This window comes from Miniopterus schreibersii, assembly GCF_964146895.1.
Source record: "Miniopterus schreibersii genome assembly, chromosome: 13".
Taxonomy (NCBI): Eukaryota; Metazoa; Chordata; class Mammalia; order Chiroptera; family Miniopteridae; genus Miniopterus; species Miniopterus schreibersii.
This window is the reverse complement of record NC_138113.1, coordinates 55,565,097-55,579,422: the sequence shown is the minus strand read 5'-3', so window position 1 is coordinate 55,579,422 and position 14,326 is coordinate 55,565,097. Positions and strand designations below refer to the sequence as shown.

Genomic DNA, 14,326 nt, shown 5'->3' with positions numbered 1-14,326 from the left:
ATGACTGGCAATCGTTGCTCTAACTTTGGTTAGAGCAACAAGAAAGCTGAACCAAAAAGTCAAGGAAACTGATGGATTAACTTGAAGTTCAGTTCTTGCCCTTCTATATGAAGGAGAGATAAAAAAAACCTTGGCCCATCCTCTGAGAAGCACCCACTTCTACTGCCCTTCCAGCCTGAGGACAATCCCTCCATTGTAGGTTACTTTATGACACCCACGCCTGGAAACACCTTTCTTCCTAGGTGGCTCATCAACTGAAGCTATCACCTATTTAAGGAAATTATTTTCATTTCTGACAGTACTTTTTAAAAAGCATTACTACCTACCAGATACGAGAACACAGAATTTTCATTTTATAAGCAAAACCATGAAAGAGCAAAGTTACACGGCTTATCCAAAGTTACTCTCATCAAACGTTTACTCCACATTGAATGAAGTTTATGTCAGGTCAGTCTTCAAGTTCTGCCTTTAAGGACACAAAGGATCCTGCTCCTTGCACCCTGTCATCTCCATGCCTATGGTCATGCTCGCACCCTTGCCTTCACCTCCACTGTCTAAATCCTATCCATCTTCTGAATGCCAACGCCCAGGCTGAGGGCCTCCCCATTTCTCCCCATCCTTGGTCTCATTTCTTTCACTGAGTATCTTGACTGGGCCCAGCTCGCGTGGCTCCACAGTTGAGCATCAAGCCAGGATGCGGGAGGATCATGGTCTGATTCCCGGTCAAGGCACACGCCCAGGTTGCGGGCTCAATCCTCAGCAGGGGGAGTGCAGGAGGCAGCCGACCAATAATTCTCTCTCATCATTGATGTTTCTCTCTCTCCCCCCTCTCCCTTCCTCCCTCTGAAATCAATAAAAATAAAAAGTTAAAAAATAGAAAAGGATGCCTTGACCAGTTTCTAATAAACTACATGGGAACAGGAAAGCTGTTGAAGATAATAATTCCCAGGTTCTAAAATCTGTTTCTATTCTCAGAACACTTCTGACACCAAATGTGTGGGCTTTTCCACACCAACAACCACTTTCTCCAACTCCCTAGACATCACTGGGTGTCCAACAATTCAGCCCGATTCTGACACCTACAGCCTGGAGTTAGCATCAGACCTCACAGGTTAAGGGCTCAGTCCTACAAGACTGCCCCCACTTCAGACTCCCAATCACAAGTCCCAGGGGCTACCTATATTTCTGGCAAATCAGCTATACATCAGGGCTTTCCAGACTTCCTCCTTGGTTGGGTTCGATAACTTGCCAGAACAGCTCGCATAACTCAGGAAAAGTTTAATTAAAACATTGGTTTATTACAAAGGATACAACTCAGGAACAGCCAAATGGAAGAGATGCACAGGGCAACCTATGGGGAAGGGACTGGGGCTTCCATGCCCTTAAGGCAGCATAGGAACTTGTGCCCAGGAATGGAAAATACCAGGTGGCTGGGAAGCCAAGTTAAAACCAGGTAGTCAAAAGGAACTTGGGAGAAGCTGACAGCAGAACTGTCACCACCCCTCCACACCCTACTCAAAAACACAGAGGTAGCTAACTTTACCCCCTTCTGACTGCCTTCGTAAACGACTGACCTGCACGCGCAGCTAATCACAGTCTGGCAGCTATTCCTTCCTAACGTAGCAGTAATGAGCAGTGGGTCATCTTGCCCCCACGGAACCCCTGCCAAGCAGCTGGAACAGGAAGTCACCAAACCCAAAATGGAAAATTCCATAAGCCTGACTTTCTGAAAGCCTGCCTTTCTGCGCAAGCCCACTTTGCCCCCAGATTATAAAAGCACCAAGCACGGCCAGCTCTCGAGCCTGTTCAGAGACCTTCCTTTCCCCGGTGCTGCCTCCCCTGTGCTCAAGCATAAGCTTAATAAAATCTGCCGGGAAATTTCTCTGAGGTTTCCTCTCCATTTCTATCTTGGGGAACCCAACAATCCCAAGGCCAGTAACACCCTCTCCAGGTGCACCACCCTCACAACACCGCTGCATGCTCACCAACAGTGAAACTCGAGAAATCTCACTGTTCCTGAGTTTTTCACAGTGCTCAATCTCCACCCCAACCCTCTTCCAGGAGACCCATGGGCGGGGCTCAGTGCCCACCCTCTCAAGCACAAGGTGGGTCTGTCTGGTGACCAGTCCCATCCTGGGGCCCCACCCTAAGTCACCTCATTGGCATGAACTCAGGTAGGACCAAAAAGGGGTTCGTATGAGTAACAAAGCCATTCCTATCACTCAGGAAATCCCAAGGTTTTAAAAACTCTGTGCCAGAAACAGGAAGATCAAACATATTTTTCCTGTATACCACAGCAGGCATGAGCAAACAGCTGTAATTTACTTCACGAAGGGCAGTTAACATCCCCAATATATAAAGTACTTTTAAAAATAAGGGGGAAAGAAGATGAAAAACAATAAAAAAGTGGGCAAAAAACATGAACAGTTCTCAGAAAAAAAACAAATTAACAGTGTTAAACATCTGAAGAAAAAGCTCAAGGACAGTCAAGAGAAATGCATGTTAAAGCAAGGAGATACCCCTTTTTCAGATTGGTGAAAATTCTAACATTTGTCAATATAGCCTGTTGGGTAGCTGAGAGGAGAGAGCTGTTCTGCATGCCGCTGGGAGCACCTGCACAAGTGTATCCCCTGCAGCACCATTTGTAATAGCCAATTATTTCCAAGAACTTAAATGTCTTCCACAGGAGGCTGGTCAATGACTGCAGGGTATACCAGCCACACAGGAGTGTCACACAGCTGGAGAACAGAGCAAAGGTGACGTACAGCTACACACCAACGTGGAGAGCTTTCCAGGAGATACTGACGCAGGAAAGAAAAAGAGGCAGAACAGTCTACACAGTATGCTACCTCTGGGATGAAAACAAGTAGTATGTGCATTATATACACAGACTAATGCCTGTATCTGCAAAAAGAAACCTAGGATGGATAAAATGGACCAATAAAAATGGGAATAGAGTGGAGAAACTAGAGATTACAGCAAGAGGTGTCTGACTGTAACTTTAATATAGTCTGATTTTTCAATCACGTATAGGCATACCTCAGAGATATTGCAGGTTTGGTTCCAGACCACCGCAACAAAGTGAGTATCACAATTAAGAGAGTCATAATCTTTCTCCTGGGGGTGGGTCTTGCCTCCAATTTGTAAAAAACCCAACATCTGTGAAGCACAATAAAACAAAAAATGATGTATGCCTATCAACAGTTGACACACTGTAATAATCAGGGAAAAAAAAGCAAATCCTGAAATTGAACACAAACAGAAAAAATGAACCTAACTTGTATAAGGCATAAAAAATTATTTCAAATAGCTTTTGAACACAGTACTTTAAACTGCATATCCTTAGTGGGACACGTCCAAAGGAAAAAAGAACTACAAAGAAATTCTGATTTTTCTGAAGTCGGTTGCTGGCAGTGATATTGACATAGTAATTCTGAACTGGTTTTGTCTGTGAGGTAGAGCAAACGCGAATGAGTTTTTATTGCTGTTATAAACAAGATTTTCATTGTGGGGAAAAGGAAATAGCAATGCATAATGACAAAAGGTAAGGAAGAAACCTGTTGTGTTTTTAAAACAAAGATATCAGCATAAACTCATGATTGAAAAAAATATTTTCATTTCCTGGCTCTGTCTGCTGAAAGAGTTGGAAGCCATGACCCCTGGGTAGCAAAGGGCACAGCAGTGCTCAGACCCTGATTTTCTAACATAGTTCTGCACTGAGAGGAAGCAGGGCTCCTTGGACAGATAGCGGATTCAGGTTTGGGGCGTGGAAAGAACAAGATGAGCTGAAGCATCTGGAGACCAAGGAAGTGCTGAAAGACTAAAAGCCCCGTGATTTAAAAAAAAAATAGGGGGTGTAAATTGATTGGTGGCTTATGACCTTACTTGGAAAAAGGGTCTCTGCAGATGTAATTAAAGATCTTGAGACCAAAAGATCATCCTAGATCAGTGATTTTCAACCTTTTCCATCTCATGACACATAAACTAATTACTGAAATTCTGTGGCATGTGAAAAAATATATTTTTTGCAGACCTGACCAAAAAACAACAACGTATGATTTTGATTCAGTCACACAAGATGGCTAACTGTTCTGTTGGCTGTTGTCTTTTTGTTTAAATTGACTTCAGAGAAAGGGAGGGAGGAGAGAGAGATAGAAGCATCAATGATGAGAGTCATTGATCGGCTGCCTCCTGCATGCCCCCAACTGGGGATCGAGCCCACAACCTGGGCATGTGCCCTGACCAGGAATTGAACCGCCATCTCCTGGTTCATGGGTTGACTCTCAACCACTGAGCCAAACCAGCCAGGCTGTTGTCATTTTTTATCTGACAACCTAGGAAAAAAAGGTCAGTGCCCCTGACTATAGTCAGGTATTGTGTATTTTAAAATGTTTTTGCCGCACACCAGTTGAAAATTGCTATCCTAGATTATCCAGTTGGTCCCGAGTCCAGTGACAAGTGTCCCTGCAAGGGATGAAGGGGAGATGTGACAGTCAAAAGAGCAGGAAGCAGTGGGACCCAGAGACTGGAAGGATGCACCCACAGGCAAAACATCAAAGCGTCGAAGGAGGCTGGAGACTGAAAAGGGCCCTGTGACACCTGCTTTCAGACTTCTGGTCCAGAGCTGTGAGAGAATAAATTTCTTGTTTTACCGCCACCTAGTCTGTGGCACTTTGTTACAGCAGCCACAGGAAATCAAGTGAGAGGAAGGACAAGTTATTCTTTTCTTTTCAGAACACCAGTTAACAAACACAGAGGATTTAGAGAATTAGAAAATCACCATTTTGTAATTCCCAGTATGAAAGCTGATGCAGGCAAGGGCTGTTGATGGATGCTACCCGCACTGGCTGGAGAACCAGAGAAGCTCCTAACGTCTGAGAATCACCCCCAGACTGTGTACTGGGGAACATGCCTTTAAAATGAAGTGATGTGGTGGCCCTGCCAGGCACCCAACTTATCATCAATAGGGGGAAAACTGTGATGTAATGCAAATCAACAAGCATTACTATAAAAAATGTTTAACTGAAGCCCTGGCCTGTGTGGCTCAGTTGGTTGGAGTGTCGCCCCAAACACCAAAAGGTCTAGGGTTCAATTTCTGGTCAGGGCTCATACCCAGGTTGTGGGTGTGAGTCCCAGTCAGGGTGTGAGTCCCAGTGCAGGAGGCAACTGATCGAAGTTTCTCTCACATTGATGTTTCTCTCTCTCCCCCTTCCCTCCCTCTCTCTCTAAAATCAATTTAAAAAATATGTTTAAAAAGGTTTAACTGAATTTAATCAAAAGGAAAAAAATAAATAAACCCGGAATGTGGGACATTTTACAGGACAACTGGCCTGGGCTTTTTTTAAAAGGTAAATGTCATGAGAAACAAGAGAAAAGTTAGAAACGTAACAGCCAAATGCAATGTGCAAACCTTGACTGGATCATGATTTAGAAACAAAAAACAAAAACAGAAAAGGCTATAAAAGACATTTATGATACAACTGAAGACAATTCAAATATAGACTACATGTGAGAGATTTATGTTAGTTTTTAGAGAATGGTATCGGTGATGACGTTATGTAGAAAAATGCCTTTAGTCTTAGGAGATTACATTGAAGTATTTAAAACAGTTCAACAAAAAAAGTATAAAAACAGAGAAAAGAACAAATGTGGAAAAAAGAACTGGTAAATCTAGGCAGAGGATTCCTTGGGAGTCTGCTGATTTACTCGTTCAACAGAAAAAGTAGAAAATAGGTATGGAAATTCTTAAAATGTAGAAGGTTAGCCCGGCAACGTGGCTCAGCAGTTGAACATCAAGCCATGATATAGATGATCATGGTTCGATTCCTGGTCAGGGCACATGCCTGGGTTTCGGACTCGATCCCCAGTAGGGGGCATGCAGGAAGCATCGGATCAATGACTCATCATTGATGTTTCTATCTCTCTCTTTCTCCCTCTCCCTTCCTCACTCTGAAATCAATAAAGATATATTTATAATAAAAAAAGATGCTGATGATTCAAAACAATTTCCAGGTTGCCCCTTCCCGCCCCCAAGGAGGGATGCGAAGAAGGACCCCGGCCTGACACGCAGGCCTGAGGAGGAGCCTGCCTTTCACCAGGCTGGCGGAGCCTGGCACAGGCCCATCTGGAAACACCAGCTACACCTCAGTCTGCTGTGCTTCCCGATCTCTTCTCCACTGGAGTTCGCTGGCATCAAGACAGTGTCTAACTCACTGTGTCTCCTCCCTGGCAACAGGCCAGTAAATGTTTACTGAGTGAACTTAGGAGGGACTGATTAGATTGCAGAACTACCCAATAAAACTCCCAACTCAGAGAAGTTAGAAGTCTGTTATAAATGCAAAGCTAACACACATAAAACATACTTCTATATGGTTTTCAGGGTTTAATTTTGTCTTCTCTGAAATTTTCAGGGGGATAACAGCAACATATGTTACCATAAAAACGATGTCATTACAACCAAGTCCATGATGCACTAAAAATTAGTGAGTATTACAGTTCTAGTTTTTAGGATGGAAAGATAAGACACCTAACCTCCACTGAAATGCCAGAAAATAAACTTCATTTCTTTACTTGTTGTTTAAGGTATAAAGCTATGGGGACAGGAAAAAGGGGAATACAGTGTTGCTGGGAGGAGAAAAGGGTCTCTGAAGGCAGAGGAATTAAGAGAAAGAGAGACCAGCACTGGGAAAGGCAGAGTTAGATCTTAGAACAGCGATTTCCAAGTGGGGTGCCACAGGAATTTTCAAAACATGCAATCCCTGACTATTTATTTAGTTGGGGGCACTGACCTCTTTTCCCTGAGATTGTCAAATAAAAATATGACAACAGCCAACACAACAATAGCCATCTGGTGAGAATGAATTAAAATTATACCTACTTTTTTTGGTCAGAGCTGCAAAAAATGTATTTTTTGGTGTGCCACAGAATTTTAGTAATTAGTTTACATGCCATGAGATGAAAAAGGTTGAAAATTGCTGCCTAGAAGGGTTGAGAATGATCATGCCTGCTGCACTTGGACATGGGGCGACAACACTGCTAAGACAGAAGGTTTGACTTTCAAATCTGTATGAACAGCAATATGACTGCCGGCGCAGTGCCACTCCCTGCTTTGGCAGAAGATAGGCAGCTCCATCTCAGGAAAGGGTAGAATAGGGGGTCACAGACTGGGAGCCCCGAGTCCAAGTGGGATGATGATCCAGGTGCTTCAACCCACTGCCCACTGTGCTCCCACACTGCAGGCAGCCAGGCCTCCCTGGTCTGCAGGGGCAAGGGAGAGCCTTGTCACCCCAGCTCTGAGGACAGCCCCATGGTACTCAGGTTGTGAGGCTCTGCCAGTGCTAGTGGCACAGCTCACAGTCAAGGGGCAGCTCAGGGTTCGCCATTGCCCAAGTCCTCGGCTCAAACACTAGCACAGGACTTCGGGTGACCAGAAAGCGGAAGAAAGCCTGCAACAAGAAGGGGAGAAGTGACCTGGGGGAAAGAAACTCTCCGGTGATAAGAAGACTGAAAAAACAAAACTATCCTGGAGAGAGACAATCGTGAAACAAAGACCATGCTTTTTTTTTAGCTTTTTTAAAAATTCAGACAACATAAAAGAACTCTTATAAGTGAAAAATGATAGCTAAATAAAAATTTTTTAAATCACTAGAAGAGTTAGAATGCAAAGATAAGGGAGTTTCCTAAAAGCAGAGCAAAACTTTATTTAAAAAAGGAGAAAATTGCAAATTAAAAGACTAGACCAGTAAATTTTATGTCAGCATAATAATATTCCAGGAAGATAAAATGGAGGGACGGAAATAACCAAAACAATTCAAGAAAACTTCCAAAACTGAAGAATTCAAGTCCCTAGATTGCAAGGGCTCCAAAGTACCCAGCACCCTGCATGCAAGGCACCCAGGCAGAGTACAGGGTGGGAGGTCAGGGCAGGCTTTGCCTAGCTGCAGGGACACCAACCCAGGACCCTCAGAGGCTTAGAACAACAGAGATGGACTCCTAGGGCTGATTTCACTCTAAGGGAGTGGGGGGGAGGGGCTCTGCACACTGAGAGCTGTCCCCAGGATGCTGGAGAAACTTGCCTTCACAACTAACCGCTGGGCCCAGCAGTGAAGTGGGCACCCCCCAACCCAGAGAGACAGACCCTGCAATCCTCCAGAAAAAAATGCAAATCCCACAGAAAGGGCCTGGCCTCAAACTCCTCACCAACACTGGAAGCCAGAAAGGGATGGAACAGGGCCTGAAAAATCCTGACGGAACCCTCTTCTAGAATTCCACATAAGCAATCTATCAATTAAATGTGAAGGCAGAAAAGATAGTTATGGACAGAGTCTCCAGAAGCTCCTCCTGGGCACATCTGTGTGAAATAAGCGTGACGTAAGGAAGGGGAAGTCAGGAGACGGGAAACGTGTGACAGGCAGAGCAGTTCTGAAGGCTGGGGCCCTTCTTTAGGAAGAGGCCCTGCCCCTTCTGAGCATCCTGCAGGAAGGCCCAAGCAACCAACAGAGCATTTCAAGTCAAACCAGTAATAGTACCTCAAAAGGAAAGTAATTTTTTTAAAAAGCCAATTAGCTGCGAGGAAAGCAAAAAGTAATGTACAATACGGCTCACTATGGACGGCATTCAGTCCTACTCATGAGCACTACATGTTGATTTCCCCCAAATTCTGCAACGCCCACCCACGGGGGGGGGGGGGGGGAGCATAGGAGCAGAGGAAAAGAGAACAATCTCCTTCCAACAAAGAAAGTCACTAGGTGACAAATATTTACAAATGAGAAATGAAGAGGCAGGTCACTCCATGGCACAGAGACAAATAGCGAAATAATCAGCGAGGAGAAGTCAAGTGCTTGCCTCCAGGGAGGGAAGTAGTGGCAGGGGACACTGCTTGGCCTAATAACTCCTGCAGAGGCTATTTGACTTTTTAAACCATAACTATGTGCATGCTAAAAAAAGAAAAAGGTAACTGGAGCTGAGTCTCTTCAGAGCAAACTACCTAGTAAATGGCCGACTTTCAATCAGACCTTCGATCTCTTCCACTGACCTAATAGCACTGATCTAAATGCCACAAGGGCTGAAACATGTAAGACACAACCCCTGTCCTCAAGGATTGGTAGTTTTATTAAGAGAGCATATGCATGAAAAAAAACCCAAGTGCAATTAAGTGGACGTATGCTCACCGCCCTAGGAATGGCACAGAGTTATGTGGCAGCAAGAAGGGAGCCTGGGTCCCAGGAGGCAAAAAGGACTGAGGGCGAAGAGACAAAAGACAGAAGAGGTACAGTGAGAAAGACTAGCAGGACCTGAGAGAGGAACAGCGAGAGCATTTCCGGAAGGGGGACTGGCTAACAGTGACAATGTGTGTGATTTGGGAGTATGGACAGTTTGTCAACACATGTGAGATTTTACTCATAATGGGGAGGGGGCAAGATTATTAATAAGGAAAAGCAGACACTAAGAATCACAGAAGTCACTGTTAACTTAAGACATGATCAGTGTCCTCAGACACTATCAGGAGCCCTGTAACATTTTTCCTGCAAAGTATCTCATATTTACCATCCCTGCTCACTAGTAACATTGCCTCTTTCCTCATCTTAAACCCCAGTTAAAATCACCCACTTCAGCCCGGCCAGGCATGGGTCAGCAGTTGAGTGTGGACCTAGGATCCAGGAGATGGAGGTTCGATTCCCAGTCAGGGCACATGCCCAGGTTGCAGGCTCAATCCCCAGTGGGGAGTGGGCAGGGGGCAGCGGATCAATGACAACTCTTGACTCTCTCGTCACTGATGTTTCTCTTTCTCTCTACCTCTCCATTCCTCTCTATGAAATCAATAAAGATATATTTAATAAATAAGTAAAATCACCCACTTCACAAGCTGGCACAGGTCTCTCTGGCCCGTCTGGCGGGGCACCCTCATCACTATACTTCATTCTCACTCCAAGACACTACCCTTCTTTGCATTCCCAGAACACTCCCTGCTCCTGGCTGCCACAGAACCTCTGCACATGCTGTTCCTTCTGGAACACATTCCCTTCTCCACCTCCCTATTAATTCCTACACATCCTTCAATTCTCAGCTCAAACCCCAATTCCTCATGAAAACAAACATCCCTGGTTGCTCTATCTCAGAAATCTGTCATAAACTCTTATGCATTCTTTTCCTTCTACCAGTTTATAATGTAACCCTCATTTGGGTGATATCTCATGTATGCCATCTCACCTTCTAGGCCAATCCTTCTCAGTGGGGTCCCCAAACCACAGCAGCAGCTTCCCAGGTGAAGCTATTAGAAATGCAAATTATCAGGCCACACCCCAGACCTATTAAATCAGAACTTGAGGAAGGCAGCAGCAACTTGTGTTTTGCAAACCCTCCAGATGCGATCCACTACCCTAGGCTCCATGACTACAAAGCCTAGGTGTTTTGCCCTCTTTGGTGTCCCCTGGTGCCAAGCACAGCAGGAAGGAGTTGGTAAGATTTCCTGGTTGAATGAATCGTGGATACCTTTCTATGTCTCTCCTGGATCCCCTACCTTATTAATTCTAAACCCCTGTCTAACTTCAGGAACCCCCATAATCCACAGGAACCTGCTGCAGACTTGGGCTCTAGGGCCCAGCTCCCAGGCCTTCTAGGTTCAAAACTTGGCTCTCCATAGCTTATCATCTGTGTGACCATCCATAGATTTTCCCAATTTCTCTTGGCCTTAATTTCCTCACGTCTAACATGGGAATAATACAGTACCTACTTCCTAGTACTGTTGAGATAATTAAATGAGACAATAAAAGAGACTCATGCCTGCACATACACAGTAAGCACTAAACAAATTTTGGTATTATTAGTATTGTCATAACAATAATTAGGCAACTTTAAGTGGTCTTTCCCCTCAGGTCCTAGCTCTCTATGACCAAACACTTCCTCCCTGGCAAACTCCCCACATCTAACACCCACCCCAGCCTGAAACCTTGCCTAGCAACCAGAAGCCCTGCTAGAGTCCTCAGCTCCATCCCCCGAGCAGCTGGGCTCCAGGAGACAGACAGGGTCTAATCACACACGTCTTCCTAGTGCTTTCCCAGGTCCCCTCTCACCTCTGGAATCAGAGCTTGGTAACTCAACCGGTTAGCAGGTGGTTTCATTTCAGTGTGTGTCCGGTGGCCAGGACTCAAAGAGCTCACACTGGGAGCTATTTCCGGTGCCATTTTTGTACTTGGTAAGGTATTAATAACAACAATTAAACTATACTCCAATCGAATAGATGTTTAAAATAAATTCCCATCGAACAGCTCTTAAAATTTAAAAACACACACAACAGTTTCTGTCTCTAAGACATAGGGTCCAACAGCTGCCCTATCTCGGATGCGACCCTGAGTGATGAGAGAGACAAGAACCGCACACGGGGAAGCGCCTGCGCGCTGGGCCAGAAGAGCCCACAGCCGAGCCCCGGAACCGGCGCCCGCACACCTGGGAGCTGCCGCGGGCCGGGAGGGCCGGCAACACTTGGCTCCCCAGCAGTTAAATGCTGAGTAACTTTCCTGCGGAGCAAACAGTCCTAGCGGGGTCTATGCCAAGGGCAACAGTATTTTTATCCTACTTAACCAGCAGGGCAGGGCGGCGCATTCCCCAGGGTGTCCCCGCGCAGCCGGCTCCCAGGCGATGGGGACACCAGTCCCACACGTCGGGAGGCAGCTATTTGGGGCAGTGGGCTAGGGCTGCGTTGCGTTAGGAAGGATTGCCTAAGGACTGCGGCGACTCAGCCGCCCGGGCCCGCGGTCACTGAGCTCAGGGCAGGGCCCGCCGCGGGGCAGCCGGGCGTCCGCTCCGGGCCTAACCGGTTGACGGTCTTTGCCCAAGTTGGACGGCGGCTTTGCCCCGAATGTGGAAAGGGCGAGAACCCGAAGACCGCGGAAAAGGGTGGGAGCGGGAAGCACACATCCCAGCACGGACGGCGACCGAGCGGCAGGGCCACCCTTGAGGCCGTACACGGCCCTCCCACCCCCGCACCGCCTCCCGGTGCCCAGGAATGAATGAGGCTCCCCCGCTGGCCGCCGGGGCTCACTCACAGGCGACGTAGGCGAGCAGCGCGATGCCCAGCAGCAGCTTCATCCTCCTGCGGTTGATGGCAGACGCGAGGCGCAGGAGCGCCTTGCTCACCATCCCCAGGAGCGCGCGGGTCCAGAGCCCTGCCGCGCGGCGGCCGCCTGCGTTGCACAAAGCGCAACGCCGGCGGCGGCAGGAGAGAGCCCCGCCCCTAGCCGTCCGCGAGGCCCCGCCTCCTCGCCCGGGTTTCCGGCAGGCGGAACCACTGCGCAGGCGCGACTCCGCCCCAGACCCGCCTCCTCTCTCTCTCTTCCAATGTCCGCCCCGCCGCCTCTGTCCCCGCAGGCGCACTGAGGCCGCCTCACCTCAGTTTTCTAAGAATGTAGCTGCAGGGATGGGGCGGGCTCTGCGCCTGCGCCTGCGGCGTGTTTCCCCAGAGCAGCGCCTGGCGCAGGCGCAGGAAGGTGCGTCTCCAGGCTGAGGGCGGCGCCCTGGTCGCCAGGTTTCCGAACCCAACCCACCTGGTGGCCCGCGGTGGGCACTCAAATGAGGCCGTGAAAAGAAGCGTTTGCGCTAAGTTAGGCCGCGCCTGTGAGGGCTTTGAAGGCTCCCTCAGAGGGACCAGTTCCCTGGGCTGTTTTGTTGGCTTTAGTTACAGGAGCAGCGGAGAAAATCATTAATCCCCGAAAAACTGCTCACGGCAAACCCTGTGCACTGCTCTGTGCCAGGGTCGACTGCGATGTCTTTTAAAAACAAATGGTTTACTATTATTACAGAAAAGTAATGCTAGTGGTGGAATTAGGACAAACCGGGTGAGGGAAAGGGTGACTCACGCCGCCCCTGCCTCAGGGAGATCACTGACGGGGCTGCGTGTGGGTTCAGCCCAGTTTGCCGAGTGGCTGTGTTTTAACAGTGAGGGGGGCGAGTCACGGAGGTGCAGTGACTGCCTGGGGCACCTGGATCTATTTCTTCAATTAGCATTTATTGAACGCCTGCTTCACTCGGAGCTGTGTCAGGGGCCCACAGACACCATCACCCCACCCACAGACACTGGTCCCCAGGAGGGCAGAGAGGGTACCCACAGATCTCTAGGTTGTCTGGAGAGACCCCAGGGGGTATTGGGGAGCTGCTGATGAGCCAGGCTGACCCTCACCACAGGGAGAAAGCACAGCAGGCAGCTGTGTGCAGACCTCTGAGCACCAGGCCTGTTTGCTAAACTCAACCTGCTGCCCTTCGTCACCTTTATTAAAAATGTCACAGTGAAGCTGTAAGCAGATTCCAAGCCTATTAAGTTGTCGGTGGGAGTTAGTTGAAAGGTACCTATCAATTCAAGGCCAGAAATTGTGAAATACATGCTACTTTGGTAAAAAACTCCCTAAAGCCCAGGTTCCTAGTGGAGCCCTCTTCCTGCCACCACACTCTGTGGCCAACTTCTCCTGCCCCACTGGGTTAAGGATAGAAAATACCATCAGCAGCTGCAGGTGGAAATGCTGCTGCTGTCGTCATTACCACCCAGAAAACTGTCGGTGACCCAAGACCCTGATTTCCAGTTCAACCAAAGCCAGAATTACGGAGTAAGCAACAGTAAGCATGTACCCCGTGGCCGTGTGAACCCCTGAGGGAAGGAGGTGCCGAGGACGACCTGCAGGCTCATCGGGGAAACCTGGGGCTTAGGCAAGTCCACACTCAGTGCTCCTCTCTTCTCTCTTCTTCCAGCCAGCCCAGCCCACCCCACCCCCTCATCAGGTTCTGGGCTCTCATCCGCCCCACCCTCACCTTGCTATCTACTTTATTCTCTCCATGGATATGTGAAGAATATTTTCCAGCAATTTCTGGTTACACGGCGCTGTCTTGATACCTGGGGTAATAAAATGTGAATCATAATATGGCTTCTCTCCCAGCTTGTAAAAAGCCTAAGAAGGGTAGAAAACTAGCATTTATTAAACTTCCGTTTATGTGGGTCGCTTTCCCATGTGATCCTATTTAATTCTGTACTAGAGCTGTGATGTGGGGTTGCTGCTGTCTTCAACAGGTGAGGACATTGAGGCTCTGAGGATTCACTGTCCACATTGCTGTGAGTGCTGGGCTGCCTTTTGAACCCGTGCCTCATTCCTATATGAGAATGCTGTTCCTAAAGGCATGTGCAGAAACAATTATAATTCATGGTAAAAAGTGGTGAGCGCTGTGGGACAGGCTCAGGTGGATGACTAAACAATGTCACAAGAGAGACATTGCTGCCAGGGACATTGTGCCCTCGGGGTCAGCTGGTACAGGCTCATCCAAGCTGAATGTTAGTAATTCAGTG

At 47.6% G+C, this 14,326-nt stretch overlaps 1 protein-coding gene across 4 annotated transcripts in view; it reads right to left on the bottom strand.

Moving 5' to 3' along the window:
• UXS1 (UDP-glucuronate decarboxylase 1) overlaps window positions 1-12,290 on the bottom strand; it is a 91,747-nt gene extending 79,457 nt beyond the window's left edge. For 2 of the 4 annotated variants that reach the window (XM_081157202.1, XM_081157203.1), the window contains exons 1-2: window positions 12,045-12,209; window positions 3,040-3,159 (exon numbers count right to left, since the gene is read on the bottom strand). Coding sequence is in view for 2 of the 4 variants with exons in the window: in XM_081157200.1 (XP_081013326.1) it covers window positions 12,045-12,138 (94 nt within the window). In the remaining 2 variants the exon portion in view is untranslated. Of the gene's footprint in view, window positions 1-3,039; window positions 3,160-12,044 lie in introns of all 4 variants that reach the window. The other 2 variants (XM_081157200.1, XM_081157201.1) reach the window with 2 other exon arrangements.
• Window positions 12,291-14,326: the final 2,036 nt, after the last annotated feature.